Source organism: Choristoneura fumiferana, chromosome 11, assembly GCF_025370935.1.
Source record: "Choristoneura fumiferana chromosome 11, NRCan_CFum_1, whole genome shotgun sequence".
Lineage (NCBI taxonomy): Eukaryota > Metazoa > Arthropoda > Insecta > Lepidoptera > Tortricidae > Choristoneura > Choristoneura fumiferana.
In genome coordinates, this window is record NC_133482.1 from 8,640,533 (window position 1) to 8,654,709 (window position 14,177).

The 14,177-nt window shown below is 35.6% G+C and overlaps 2 protein-coding genes across 3 annotated transcripts in view; one reads left to right on the forward strand and one right to left on the reverse strand.

The window, feature by feature from the left end:
- The first annotated feature begins 6 nt into the window (after positions 1–6).
- Positions 7–10,699, forward strand: LOC141432702 (uncharacterized). Of its 2 annotated transcripts, none has more exons than XM_074094427.1 (2): positions 7–2,379; positions 5,895–10,699. In XM_074094427.1, the coding sequence occupies exon 2, from the start codon at positions 6,145–6,147 to the stop codon at positions 9,322–9,324; it is 3,180 nt and encodes a 1,059-aa protein (XP_073950528.1). In that variant the 5' UTR covers positions 7–2,379; positions 5,895–6,144; the 3' UTR covers positions 9,325–10,699. The 2 variants fall into 2 exon arrangements, with proteins under 2 accessions (XP_073950528.1, XP_073950527.1); XM_074094426.1 differs by having other exon boundaries at positions 7–2,375.
- An 83-nt stretch (positions 10,700–10,782) lies between these two features.
- The window catches only part of LOC141432711 (senecionine N-oxygenase-like), a 41,475-nt gene continuing 38,080 nt past the window's right edge, over positions 10,783–14,177 (reverse strand). Inside the window, exons 3-4 of the mRNA XM_074094448.1 lie at positions 11,329–11,472; positions 10,783–11,084 (exon numbers count right to left, since the gene is read on the reverse strand). Of these exons, the coding sequence (XP_073950549.1) occupies positions 10,911–11,084; positions 11,329–11,472 (318 nt within the window). The 3' untranslated portion in view covers positions 10,783–10,910. The remainder of the gene's footprint in view (positions 11,085–11,328; positions 11,473–14,177) is intronic.

Consider the following 14,177-nt stretch of genomic DNA (forward strand, 5'->3'; position numbering starts at 1 on the left):
CTCGGTTTTTCTCTCGCCTAGTAATAGCAGGTAGTAGGCGTATGAGTAACGCTCTGAGGCCGCTTGTAGACGTTCGTTGTTTTAACCGGATAATGGACTGTTTTTTGCGGTGTTGTATGGCTTCGTCGCCGGACAAGTGTCCGGTGCATGTACTGTACACACATTCATTGTAAGCCATACAACACCGCAAGTCCGGCAAAAATACGTTTCGTTGTCCGGTGAAAAAAACGAATGTCTACAAGCGTCCTGAGGCTCCGGTGTCTATCAAACGTTAAAAGTAAAAAAAATAAGAGAAAGTAAATGTAAGTGAGTATAAATTTTTAAACTTGCAGTTTATTACCTTAAATAAAATTCACATTTAGCTAACTACACATACATTCAATTAATTAGGTTCATTACTTAAAGTGATTAGATATTATTTTATTTATTACTTATAGGTCTTTTTCCCGTAGCTTTTACTAGGTATAGTTTATATAATGACCCGGATAACTCACGACGTGACGTAACACGTGAGTTATCCGGGTCATTATATAAAATATGAGTGAGTCTCACGGTAGTTTCAAGCTTTTACTATGTTAAAAATATACAGGTACGTAAGTATGTATCTAGAAAATGTTAAATTAATCCTCATTGTTTCAGCAATGTTGACTAAAGCTTTAATAAAATTGATGTTGGTAACTGTTTACCTATTTATGCAAAGAAATATAAATAAGTAACTATGTAATTCCAAATAAAGGTTTGAGTAGTTCCTGTTACAACATGTGTATTTTTCATTTCTCATACAATATAAAGTTTCAATTTAAAAAGTTAGATCATTCCATTTCGCCAGTCGGTGGTGGTCCTCACTCGTTTGAAATGGCATTAGATGAATTTTATTGTAAAAATTACACCACCAGCATGCATGCAGCATGTGCAGGTGCAGTCACCAGCACCACAGAATAGATAATAATACAAGTATAGCACAAATAAGAGTACGACTTTATTTCTAAGGCCGGAGGAAATTACAGATATTTTTGCGAGCACCACTATGGCAGATATTGATGCTGGTTACGGTAGGTACACTGTGTCAAATAGTACCTACATTAGGTATTGCAGAGTCCGGGAAAAAGCAATGTAAGCAAAATAAGATTCAGTAAAAAAGCATATTGGGAAAAAAAGCATTTTGGACAAATGCTGTGTTTTTGTTGTGATGTAATGTGTTTTTGTTGTCAATAAATGTTGTGAGTTTGAAATGGAAATTGATCCAACAAACGGTTTATCCATTAACCCTTATCCAAAATTAAATTTTTTGGCTGTTAATACCTGATTGCCTTGGTCTTAGACGAAAATTTTACTTTAAATGCACAAGAATATAATTATCAGTAGCTGAGTTATGTTTATTATTGTTCGTAAATTGGCGCACGATTATTCATAATTTGTTGATATTGTAGTTGGCATAGTATTAAATGGAAGCAATTTTATTAACCCGTTGCTTAATTAACTACATACAAAACAAGACTTTATCGATGCAGTTATTATTATTTCACATAATAAATCGATAACTTGAACTATTTGCATTATTTATTTTTTAATCCATCCCTAATCCCTGCGAAATTTTCCATAGCTAATGAAAAACTTCAGTGTTAACAATTAGCAGGAAGATTGCAAGATTCATATTATCTCTCATAACAAAAATATTATTGTCACCCTATTAGAAAGGGACAAATGGCATCCGTACTAGCTATCTCGTTCTGCTCGCTTTTCAGCTGCAAGTGATCGGTCCTGCGGGGCTACTACGAAACTCGAAACTCGAAGTTCGTATCGTATTGTCCCTCTCGCTCTCGTATTAAACAGTGTCAGAGGGACCGCACGACACGAACTTCGTGTTTCGAGTTTCGTAGTAGCCCTGCTAGCCCTATACCACGAAGTGCAAAATTCAAACTATGTTGCCGTCCCGCTGACGCTTATTTTGTTTACTACGCGAGTGAAAGGGACGGTGCGGTACGAACTTCGATTTGAGAGTTTCGTAGTAGCCCATATATTTAAATAGTCCATCCATGGTCTCGTCTCGCTCGTGCTCGTGGACCACGAGCAAAGGGCCTACTCCGAAATTCGAAAATCGAAGTTTGTATCGTACCGTTTCTCTCACTCATATTAAATAGTATAAGAGTCAGAAAGACGGAACGACAGAAACTTCGATTTTCGAATTTCGGAGTAACCCCGCAGCTACCACGAGTCGTGGTAGTTAGTTCGCTGAAACTTCGCCTCGGCACTTTTCGCCTTTCGTTGACAGGGTGTCAGGCAAGCGCGTTGAACGTGTTTTGTTTTTCGGAGTTTTATGCTGTTAAAGGTTGTCGGCAATTTCAAATCAAGTTAGCCGTGCGTCGACTATCAAAGTACGTAAGTAACGTACGCATCCTTTTTTTTACTATTAACAAGTATGTTTGTATATCACTGTGTATTTAGCAACTTTGTTAACCTATACTTCGTTTTTTTTAGCATTAGAAAGAAGGTAAGCCATCTTGACGTGTCTTTTTTTTAAAACACTTGAAAAATAAGTCACAGCAAAATATGGAACAATTAGCAAGCAGATAATATGAGTCCAAATAAATCCACTAACAATTTGGGAGTTAATTGAAAATAATTTATAATAATAATAACGTTAATTCTGGCTAATGTTCGACAAATTAAACATTAAAACATCCATTCTATTTCGTGACCGTAATACGTAATTTTTAATTCTATGTATCTAGTATTTTGTGTAATAATGTCACAAATAAATGTTTTTTCTTTCTTTTTCTTTTTTTTCCATTCTTTACAAACAATACAATGTTGATTGGATTTACCCTCATTTGATATAAGCGATTGCAATTTATCGATCTTTGAAAAAGCTCAGTGTGGGTGTGTAGGTATAGGTAATTTTGATTTAAACTAGATTCTGCATTCTACATATGAAAAAAAAACTATAAAAAAAAAGAAAAAAAAACCTTTTGCTGATTGACTTGGATGGACTTAACTTAATTTGAAAAAAAAACCCCGTCATATTGATTTATTTGATTTTGATACAATATTATTATTTTAACTGTATTTTTCTCAAAAACCATACGAAATTATACTTAACCGATAAAATTATAACAAAAGTTGTTTTTTACCCTTTTATAGTACTTAATACCAAAATCTTATAAATCGGCAGAAATGGAATTACCCGAGTTTGAAGTTAAGAGACCCATAGTCATTTCTTTAAAAAAAAAAAAACTTAAAACTATGAAGCATGCTTTTGGTATCATAGTTAAAATTTACTGTTTTTTTAAAACGTTCTTCAATAAAAAGACTTCAAGATTATTTGTCTACCCTTTTTCTAAAGGGGCTCCTAGACGGGCCATATTTTCACTGCAATTTGTGGCCGGCAACTATTCGTGTCCCTCTCTTACTCACATGTTAGACAGGGACACCAATAGTTGCCGGCCACATATTGCAGTGAAAATATGGCCCGTCTAGGAGCCCCTTAATGCTAAAAAAACGAAGAATACATACAGTGTACCTATGCCTAATAGCTCCCAGCGACACCCGACGACTAATTTATAATTTTTTTTTTTGGGCGTTTCTAATTATCAGGGAATATTTTGTTCGAGTAGTTTTTGTCAGCCTTACATACCTACCTACGCAGAATTACCAATGAATTAAAAACTTTTCTGTGCGAATATAATATAAGCTCAGCTGTGAGTAAAAATTGAAATGTACCTACCTAAAGTTACATATTACCTACTTACTTACTTACTCAAATATATTTTAGACAGGCCGGTAGCGGCCATTAAAATACCAAATACAAGCATTCTAAATACACCAAGCAGTGATGCGATGGGCCGAATTTGGTTTGATTTGAATCGAATACGAACTTCAGCCGAACCGAACATTCGGTAAAAAAAAATTCGGCCGAATTTCGCCCGAACTTGGGTTCAGTAATCTGCCTCTTGTGAATTTTAAATACGAGCACAGAATAAGTAATAGTACAAATACGAGTAAACAGATAAGAAAGAGATTGACAAATTTGATTGCTGAAAACACCCTTTCAAAATTAGAAATACTTTAATGCTTCTCAATATTTAGTTTGTGAAAATTGTGAACTAAAAACGATTTTTTTTTTTATCAATTTACTGATTGTATTGTTTATAATCAAGATATTTATTAAAATAATATGTACTCAGTTTACTTAGTTTTTGTTGCATATTTTACTGATATAACATTCTTGCTTCATATTAATTTCAGTCGAAATAGTACAACTATATACTTTTTTTCTAGTGCCGAATGTTCGGCATTTAAACCGAATTTTCGGCCGAGTGCTGAAATTCGGCTCAACCTGCCGAAATACAGTTAAACCGAATGTTAAACAAATTTCGGCCCATCCCTTATTCTAATGTAGGTAGTAAGAAAAAAATTCGAAACTTAGCGGATAAAAACAGGTCAATAATAATTCTGAAGAATGATTGAACTGTCTGCTCCTACTATACTCCGTTTAATTTAAGATTTGAACTAACGGTCAAATTGTAACACTCGTTTCTCGGTATTTGAAACACAAATGGACTAAAAATACCTACATGTACATTTACTAGCGTTATTTATTATGTTGTCATTAGGTAGAGAAGTTAACACAATTTTAAATAAGTAGTTTCGTTGTTTCATTTAAAAACGTGTGCAAATTTTACCGAGTTTCAAATGTTAAAATAAATGGAGCATAGAGAGGGTTACATATTTGAATATCGATAATTAAAATACCTACGGTTAAAATATCGAATGAGTAAAAATATCGATAGCCAATATATCTAAGTTGCAAATGTCAACATATTTGAATGTCGAAAATTATTAAATATCGTACATACAATGATCATACAATGCGTTTAATTAGAGTAAGGTTAATCATCAATAACTGGCCACCATTAGGCGGTAGCCAGTTAGGGCCTTATCACACTAGCGATTTGCGAGCGAGTTAAACTCATTTTTATTATTTATTTATTTTCTTCAAAAATAAGAAGAGGAGAATGCTGAAATTTAGTATCGCACTTACTATCGTCGTGACGTGAAAAAAATCAAGTGGAGAAGCTATTAAGGCACAAGATGTTCCCTTACCCTGCCATGGTCTTTAAAGTTGAAACAAAAAATACAAAAAGACTCCAAATAACCAATCATAAAAGATGATGTTGACTTTGACTCGGTAACCTTTAAACAATGATTATGAATGGTAGCATTAGTCAACGCCAATTAAGAATTAGGTCAATCTTGCCTACCATCTGCGTAAAATATTACGAATACATATTTTTTAACTTTTTTAAGCAACAGGTAGCCACTTTCGTGAAAGGAAATTGCATCATCTTAGCTTTAGTTCTTTAGTAGGGAGACCAGTGCCCTTAGTGTAAGTTTTCGGTTACAAAAAACGTCTCGATCGCGTTCGCGTTAAAATCTCAATTAGTATGGAAACACGAAAATCGCAAACGTTCCGCTAGAGGCGCTGTTCATGTTTCCATATAAATTGAGATTTTAACGCGAACGCGATCGAGATGTATTTTGTAACCGAAAACTTACACTACAGGTACAGTGCCCTTAGTGTAAGTAAGAGATATTACGTAAAAAATGAAAATTGTTACGTTCATCCCTGGTCTCCCCTATTACTGTAAGATGATGGTGCTTATGGAACTAAAATAAATCTCTTGTTTCTTTCTTTCTTTTTTTCTTTCTTTCATCACCGAGTGAAGTACAGTCATCTGCATTAATATCTGCCACGTCCTTCCGGACCTAGAAATACCCCCCTACATACATATAAATACACATATACATATACACATACCTAGAAATATATGATACCCTGCCATGGTACTTAACTTACATAAGTAATTTCTAAGACGCTGATTTTTCATTTACAGAACATCATGGCGCCACTAGTGCTGGAGGGCGCTACGTTGGGCAAGCGGCACCAAAACTACAACAACTTGTTAAAAAATGCCACTTCCTCCAACAAATTTCAGGCGGATAAAATCGACTATGAAAAAACTGACGTCGAAAATCTATTTAATATAGATATTGCTAGCAATAACAAAGACGTGGCTGATAAATGATGACCAATTCGCTCACATAATCGAACCTCAGTACCTTCACTCTGAGCTGTTCCCACAGATGATGCCGAAAGCGAGCAGCAAATTCCTACTTCATATAAGACTAACTTTGAAAAACGAATCAAGGATTGAAAAGTTTTTCCAATACTTTAGACATGAGAAGCTTAAGACAGCTCTTAAATGGCTCCCAAAGTGTCCCTTGAGTGTTATTGAAGACGCTGTGGAAAAACACGCTAGTGAGATTTCTCCGAATATTCTAAAACGCTTGTGCGAAAGATCAAGTACAGTCCTCGAAATCTTCGTAAAGTCGCATAACGGCTACAAGACAAAAGAGTTAAAAGCCGCAATGATTTTACTGCGCAGCGACCCTGAAAAATATCTAGACGCATTAAATACAATCCAACGGAATTTTTGGCCTGAGTTCGGAAAAAAGAAAACTGAAATCGTTATGAAAAAGTGCCCTAACAGGTTTATTGATAATTTTGAAAAATTCATGTACAATATTGATTTAGACACGTTTGCAAAATATTTAAAGAAAGAAGATATCAAAAGTTTTATTTTAAAACAGTTGGAGAATAAAGAAACAAAATTTTATTTTAATCATGACAGAATACTTAATTTTATTAAGTACATGCCTAAAGAAAGTAAATTCGAATTTACGAAGCAATTTATTGAAAGAAAGCATCAAATACTAGAAAATGATTGCTATGTAGCACAAATGAGTTTCAATTATTGTAGTGGCGATTTTGGTGGTCGTGGTGCCAGCAACTTCAGTGTTTATCGCTGGTATAAATATGCTCCATTCGGCGTCGCATTCCCAGATTTAAAGAAAATGATTCGAACAGAATCAAATCCAGATGAAAGAAACGCTATGTTGTTGGTTCTAGTCACTACGGCACGACGAAATTTAGCAAACATTCATTCGTTGTTGCAGTATTACCGTGATAGACACATCAATGAGCCATTTAGATTCAAAGTACAGTTTATAAATGATTTGCTTCATAAATCTGATACTCATCTTTACGATGACAAAATGTGGGCTATTTTGGATGAAATATTCCGCAGTATGGAAGTATATATAGAGTCTGAGAACAACGTCCAGACGTGCCTAAAATCTATTATTGTACATAAAGTCATACGTGATCAAGCAGTACCCGAAATCGTAGAACAAAAATTTAATTTTGACTCATTAAATTCATTAAAAAGAAAATTAAATGATGAACAAAAAGATAAAGTATTTACATACTTGTATAACCTTTTCTTGAACAAATTAAACAGTCGCGATATTTCTAATCATGTAGAACTTGCAGAATATGTAGAGCTATTTCAGCAAGGACTATATTTATTAAAAGATTGGAAAAAGGACCTTGTTGATTTTCCGGTTTTGATCGACAAAATCAAGTACTGTGCTAAGATCAAGAAAGAAAAGGGATGGATCACGTCCTTGACACCTTTGTATGATACTAAAAAATCATGGAGGAAAAATATTTTTGATGAATCACTCGTTCTATCTCCCTCCCAAATTGTTTGCATGAATGCGTTGAAACACGATCCAGAGCTTTTGGTGCGCAACAAAGATGAAGTAGAAGCGCTACGCTTCAACGATGCTATTTCAATGAAACAAGTTCTGCGCAAACTGCGAGTCTACTGGCCGCAGACCATGGCTAATGAGTGGCTGTCATCGTACCGCGAACGACTCGTCAAGACCAGCGGACACAAAGCGGCCGTCCGTGGTATCTGTTCTCTCCTAACTCAACAGCAATTGATTGAATTCTTAAAGAAATACGAACCCCACGAAACCAAGATTAACTGGGCTGATACTGATGAACTCGAGTTGAGCATTTGTAAGAACATAGCTCAAAGTATGCATATCGCTCGTCCTCAAATCAAACCAGAAGCTGTCCTGGCGTACGCTAAAGGTGACTACGTACAATTTACTCAGCCTTCTTTGAACGCTATCTTACACAACATACAATCAAGTCGCAGCCGAGAGTACGTTCTTAATCTTCTTAATAACATAACATCTTTACAAAAGCACGGCATTTATCTTGCATTTACTAAACTGTCACCAACTGAAATGAAACAAATATTTTTAGACGTTTGGAAGTCTAACAAAAACTCGTCAGTTCGCGCCGCTCTTTTTCAGAGCACTCATGAATTATTATGTAGAGAACAAGATGAAGCGCTCATTGCAGAGCTTTGGGAATTAATGCAAATATTTATGGATAGTTTGACAGCGGAAGAAAACAAAACAATATTTAACACATTCGGTAAATTGGCTAGAGTACATCACAGTATAAAATCAACGTATTGTATGAAGAGCTACAGGTTCCTGAAATCCCTGCCGCCGAAAGCAGATTGTAAAAATATTATTGGAAAAATGAAAGAAGAAATGAATAACATTATTGAAGAACTTGATTCGGACTTTGTCGCGGATATAATCTTAGAATTTGTGGATCAAATTATTTTAAAGAAGAGTTATGGAAACTCACACAGGCATGACATGCAATTACTTGTTTCTTATTTACTTAGTGCTGACGATGATCATAGTCAACATCAAAGATTTGAGAAAGCATTAGTGCCTTTAATGGAAAAGTCAATTGCGTCATGGGATAAAGTAAATGAACGTTCTTGTTATGTAAGGCAAAACTTTGAAAGTGTTCTCGATCACATGTATCGTTCTACCATAGACTTCGCATTTAAAAGAAATAAAGTAAAGCCAGTCGCGCTGTACAGTAATATTTTAGCAAAACTTGAAGCTTCTTTACCAGTCACACAAAATTACCTCTTGTTTAAACAGTTGCAACTTACTATTGCGTTTATAGATAAATTATGCAAGAATACCTCGGATTCTGAAACTACCCAAGACTGGGACTCAAATGCAGAAAAGCAGTACATAGCCATCACATCCGATTTCGGAGAAGTAGTGGCTCGATATTTGAAAGAGGATACTAATTTATATGGTATGTCTGTGTACAGAATATTTAGCAGGGCCCTGGATCAATTGCTTGACGTATATGTTGGTGAAAAAGTAAAAGTAAATTATTTAAAAAATTGGCTCGGTGACGAGGCATTTGTTGCAATGTATTTGTTGGTGATCATGCTTATGGATAATTACTATGATGATTATGAACCGAACGAAGATATTATACAAGTTCATAAGATGTTAGTAGCTCATCCTGTACCAGAAGTACAGATACATTACTACAACAAATTTGGCGATAATCCTATGCTTTCCTAATTTGTCACTATTTTTATACTTACTCATTATTACATAATATTATATTTAGCCCATAACGGTGCCCCGAGATAAAAGAAACAATTGTTGTTTTGCTAGTATTATTACGCTTTGCGATTTTATGTGTGTATACTCCGAAATATTTTATTCCGAATTTGCTAATTCCGATATTCAAAACTCCGATTTTCAGAATTTCTAAGACATATAATTCCGATTACTTAAAAACACGAAATGTTACGAGTAATTAGCCCGAAAACAGTATTCCGATTATCAATTTTCCGAAATGACATCGTTAATTCAGAAACATGACATTCGGCAAAATAAACTTCGTGATTTTAATAATCGGAATCTTGAATTTCGAATCTCGAATTAATATCAATTAATTTAGGTAAATTGATCTGCATAGGTTAGGTTAGAATTGCGTCAAGGCGCGAAGCGCCTTAACTGCGCGGAATAGGAGCTCCGTCGACCTTGTGTCACATTGCTGAAAATGAATAACAATTACTAATGTTTTAGGCCAATCTAACCTACATATCTTACGTTAATAAGTCGGGATTTATTATTTTCGTATTTTTGATATTTCGGATTGTCATTAAGTAGAAGTTCTTATTGTTCGGTGTATTATAATTCGGAATTTTGGAAATTGTAATTTTAAACCTTAGATATTTTTAATTTTCGGATTTGAAGAATCGGAATAGCCGTATTAGGATCAGGAGTTTTAAAACATTCGGAATTAAAAAATCGGTATTTTGAAATTCGTGATTCCGACTTTCGGAATTTAGTTTATACTTGTTAAAGTTACTGTTGCACAAAATATTAAATGCCTTACAATACCTCATTAGGGGAAACGTATTAGACGACAGCCTTTAGAGTACCTAGACCCTTTTGCCTTTTATATGTCGACGGTCGATTGTAATATTCGCCAGATCATTAAATTCCTATATAGGCATATATCATAAAATGGCGCCATATCTCCACAACCATCCATATTGTATAATAAATAAATAAATATCGTTCAAAACTCACCGTTTAACGATTTGCCTAGTGACGTTTGGGCAGATCATGAAATTCCTAGACAAATTATCACGAAATGCCGCCATTTCATGATTTGGCCAGTTTAGGTAGATCATGAAACGCCGCTATATAGGATTTGGGACTTATAAAATTTCAAGCAAAATTAGTATGGAGCCAGGACTTTGAAAAATTTGATGTACATTTTGCTCAAACAATAGCTAAGGTTAACGGCTTAATTCGGTTCTGGCACTTCGCCACATAAAATAATGCCATTTCATGATATGCCTAGGAATTTCGTGATCTGGCGGATTTTACGATCGGCCGCCGACATTAAATATTTTATAAAAAATAAAGCTTTGTCACAATAATATTTTTTATTGACGCGAACCTACAAAATGTTCCTTGTTTTTCCCATAAGCGTTTTAACCGTTGAAGAAAGCATTTCAATTTAAGTTTCAAAGAAATATATTATTATGTCTTGGTGTGCGACTGTGTGCGATGAGGAGTAGTCCGTTCTGATTTTATGCAATTTCTTATAATCTGTTAAAGAAATTAAAATTAATTGGTACTGATTTTTATTTTTCCAAGCGTCGAGTGAACGTTTCATTATCTACTACGATGTACTCATAATCTCTGTAAGTGTACAGGTTTTTGCGTTTTTCTTCAGTGTCGTGGCTTCGAATCCTGGACAGCACTGGAGGTACTCGGGATATTCCAGATTCCTTTGTCAAGGCGGCATAATATGCATCCTGAGAAAAAAAAAGAGTACTTTATTCGCATCCTTATTCGTACTTTCATTCGAATGACCTTGCAACTTGGCCTAAAACACTTTGAAGCAATATGATAGAAAAACTTAAGAATAAAATAAAGACGCACTATTTTTTCTTAACTAATACTAAACTCTAAACCGACAATAAAAAGAATTAATAACCCTGTGTTTATTTGCTTTTCTTATCTAACGCTGAAGGTAACTCAACTACATCCACAACATACCTCTTTGTCATCTAGAAGATGTATGTGCGACTGTGGGCGTCCTTCATCTCGCAGGGCATCAGCGTGGCCCTTCCATTCCACCATCATCGTTTGCTTGGAAGGCAGTGTGAAATCACCTTTAATGAATGCCGTGGCGTAACGAGCCTGAAATCACCCAAAGAAGTTTATTAGTACTAGTTGATAATTGTGGCGTTATCTGGGAAAAGGTAAGTACCTTGTTGTCGGTATTGAGTTATTGATATCCCCATAATTAATACATTTAGCTATCGAACCATGTAAGAACATGCATGTAGGTGTAATAGATATTTTTTTTTAAAAATGATGAGTTCAAAAGCCAGAAAAGGTGATTATGAGAAAATTGAATTCAAACTTGTACACCCAATAAAAGTATGTTATGTTGGAAGTTACATAGATGACATGCTATTTGAGGAGTAGATTGTACGGGCTTTCAGGTTTCAAGAACAATTTTGTAATTGACAACGTTTTTCCTATAGTTTACTTGCCAAAGTGCATAAAGTAAAAAAAAAAGGTTGATGGATTTTTTACATTTTTTTCTATTTATTGTATAGTTCCATTGGATTTTTATCGAAGGAAAGAATATTATGCGTAAATGGACACTAAATAAGACCTACTCCGTTTTGAATTAACTTTGATTATTATATAAAAAAAACTTTAACAAAAATAACTTTGATGTTTACAAATGTAATTAAACAGTGCACTCAACAAACTTTTATATTTAGTACGCTAAAACATAGCCAAATGAGACCAAAATAACTCAACAAATCTTAAAAAACTAGTTTTTTCAGTCTCAAAAATCAAGGTAAAGTTTAGTAAAAAGTTGGTACAATCACTATATATTTTCTAAAAGGTACCTTATGTCGTGGTAAAAATATTTAGTGATTATGAAGTGATATCATTTGAAAACGACTAATAACTTACGATTAATTTTAATAGTCTTAATTTAAGAACACTGTAGTATTAAAACTCTTACCAAAAACCTATAATTTTGTCTCAACACACTAAATGATTAACGTATTGAAAAGGTACCTTATCGTCGGACGTAAAATGTTTAGTGACATAGTTAAGAATAAAATCTAAAAAAATGCTTTTGATTTGTAGTTGTAACTATTATCGTTCTTATTATACTCTAAATCAACCTCTAAAGACCAGCAGGTGGTAGGACCTTGTGCAAGGCCGGATTGTTACACCATCTTGCTCGCTAATCCTGCCGTGAATAGCAGTGCTTGCATTGTTGTGTTTCGGCGTGGAGAGTAAGACAGCCGGTGAAATTACTGGCATTTGAGGTATCCCATCTTAGGCTCTAGGTTGGCAACGCATCTGCAATCCCCTGCTGTTGCAGGTGTCTGGGGGTGGTAATCTCTTACCATCAGGTGACCCACTTGCTCGTTTGCCATCCAGTCGAATAAAAAAAAGACAAATTGGCGTAAATCGTCAATAAGGGCCTAATCACACTAGCGTATTCGCGGAAGAGTTGAAAGCGAGGCAAGCGTGCAGTGAATTCGCTGCAAGCGTATAGGTAACGATTTCGCCGCAAGCGCGCAACGATGTCGCTGCTGCGAGCGCATGCGAGTTCGCTGCTTCGGCGCTAACGCAGCGAACTCGCAGCGACATCGTTGCGCGCTCGCGGCGATATCGTTTCACGCTCGCGGTGAAATCGTTACGCGCTCGAAGCGAACTCGCTGCGCGCTCACCTCGCTTTCAACTCGCCCGCAAATCGCTAGTGTAATCGCTAAGGGTGGCCAGTTATTGATGATTTACCTTACTCTAATTAAACGCATTTTATGATGATTCTTGAACGTTTTAATACGCGCGACAAGCACCGGCAATGGGCCCGCGTGGGAACTAATGCCAAGCTCTTTCATTCTGAGAGGAGGCTTGTGTCCAGCAGTGGGACGTATAGGCTAGGATGATGATGATGATGATGATGACGCGCCGACAAAGTACCGACGTCCGACACGTCTTCCAAACCGATACCGAGCGCACAGAAAGCATTCAAGAGCGGCACCGACAAGGTACCTTTCTTACTAACTTTAAGGGATGTTTAACTCATAAAAAAAGATTTAAAAACTTGTGTCTCTGTCAAATTAAAATTTAGACCCTGCTTATTAATATAGAGTAAAAAAAGAAAAAATGATTTTTTTCGACATTTTTACTTCAAGCGCGATTAATCTCGGAAACTAGAACCGACAACAAGGTACCTTTTACCAGATAACGCCACAATTGAGGGTCACTCGTATAAAATCAACCATACACGTTGTCACGAGGTCCCCACTGACGACATTTCCACCCCATTTAGCGACTTAGGTAAGAAAAGCGCTTTAATGAGATGAGGGCTATCGCGTATGAATTCGCCGCTAGAGGCGCTAGTGTAGCGAGAGGTCTCCGAAATGTCAAATGTCACTGTTTTTGGGTGAGATACGCGGGTTTATTTATAATTAGAATTATTTTGTGAATATTTTGCTATCCCTGAAATTAATCATGGCAAATATGCGTTACGGGCTTACGGGGCAATGAATGTCTGTGTTTTGAGACAGTTTTGTCTTTTGGAAACCTTTGTCCTCCCTTTTTTTCAGAACAAAACGGGACTACGCAATACTGTGGCATTCTCGATATTTTATGCTACGCTTTTAAGGCATTAAATATGATTTAAATGTAAATTTTGTTTACACGCCCGTAATAACAAACTAAGCACTATACTATACTTCAGGCAGGACCTTTGTCTTCAGTGGCGCCAACTGGTGAACGCGAAAACGGTAGCCCCATTACCACTAAACACAACAATAAAGTGCAAATATCCTCTGTGGCAATATATAAAGTCCATTTGTCCG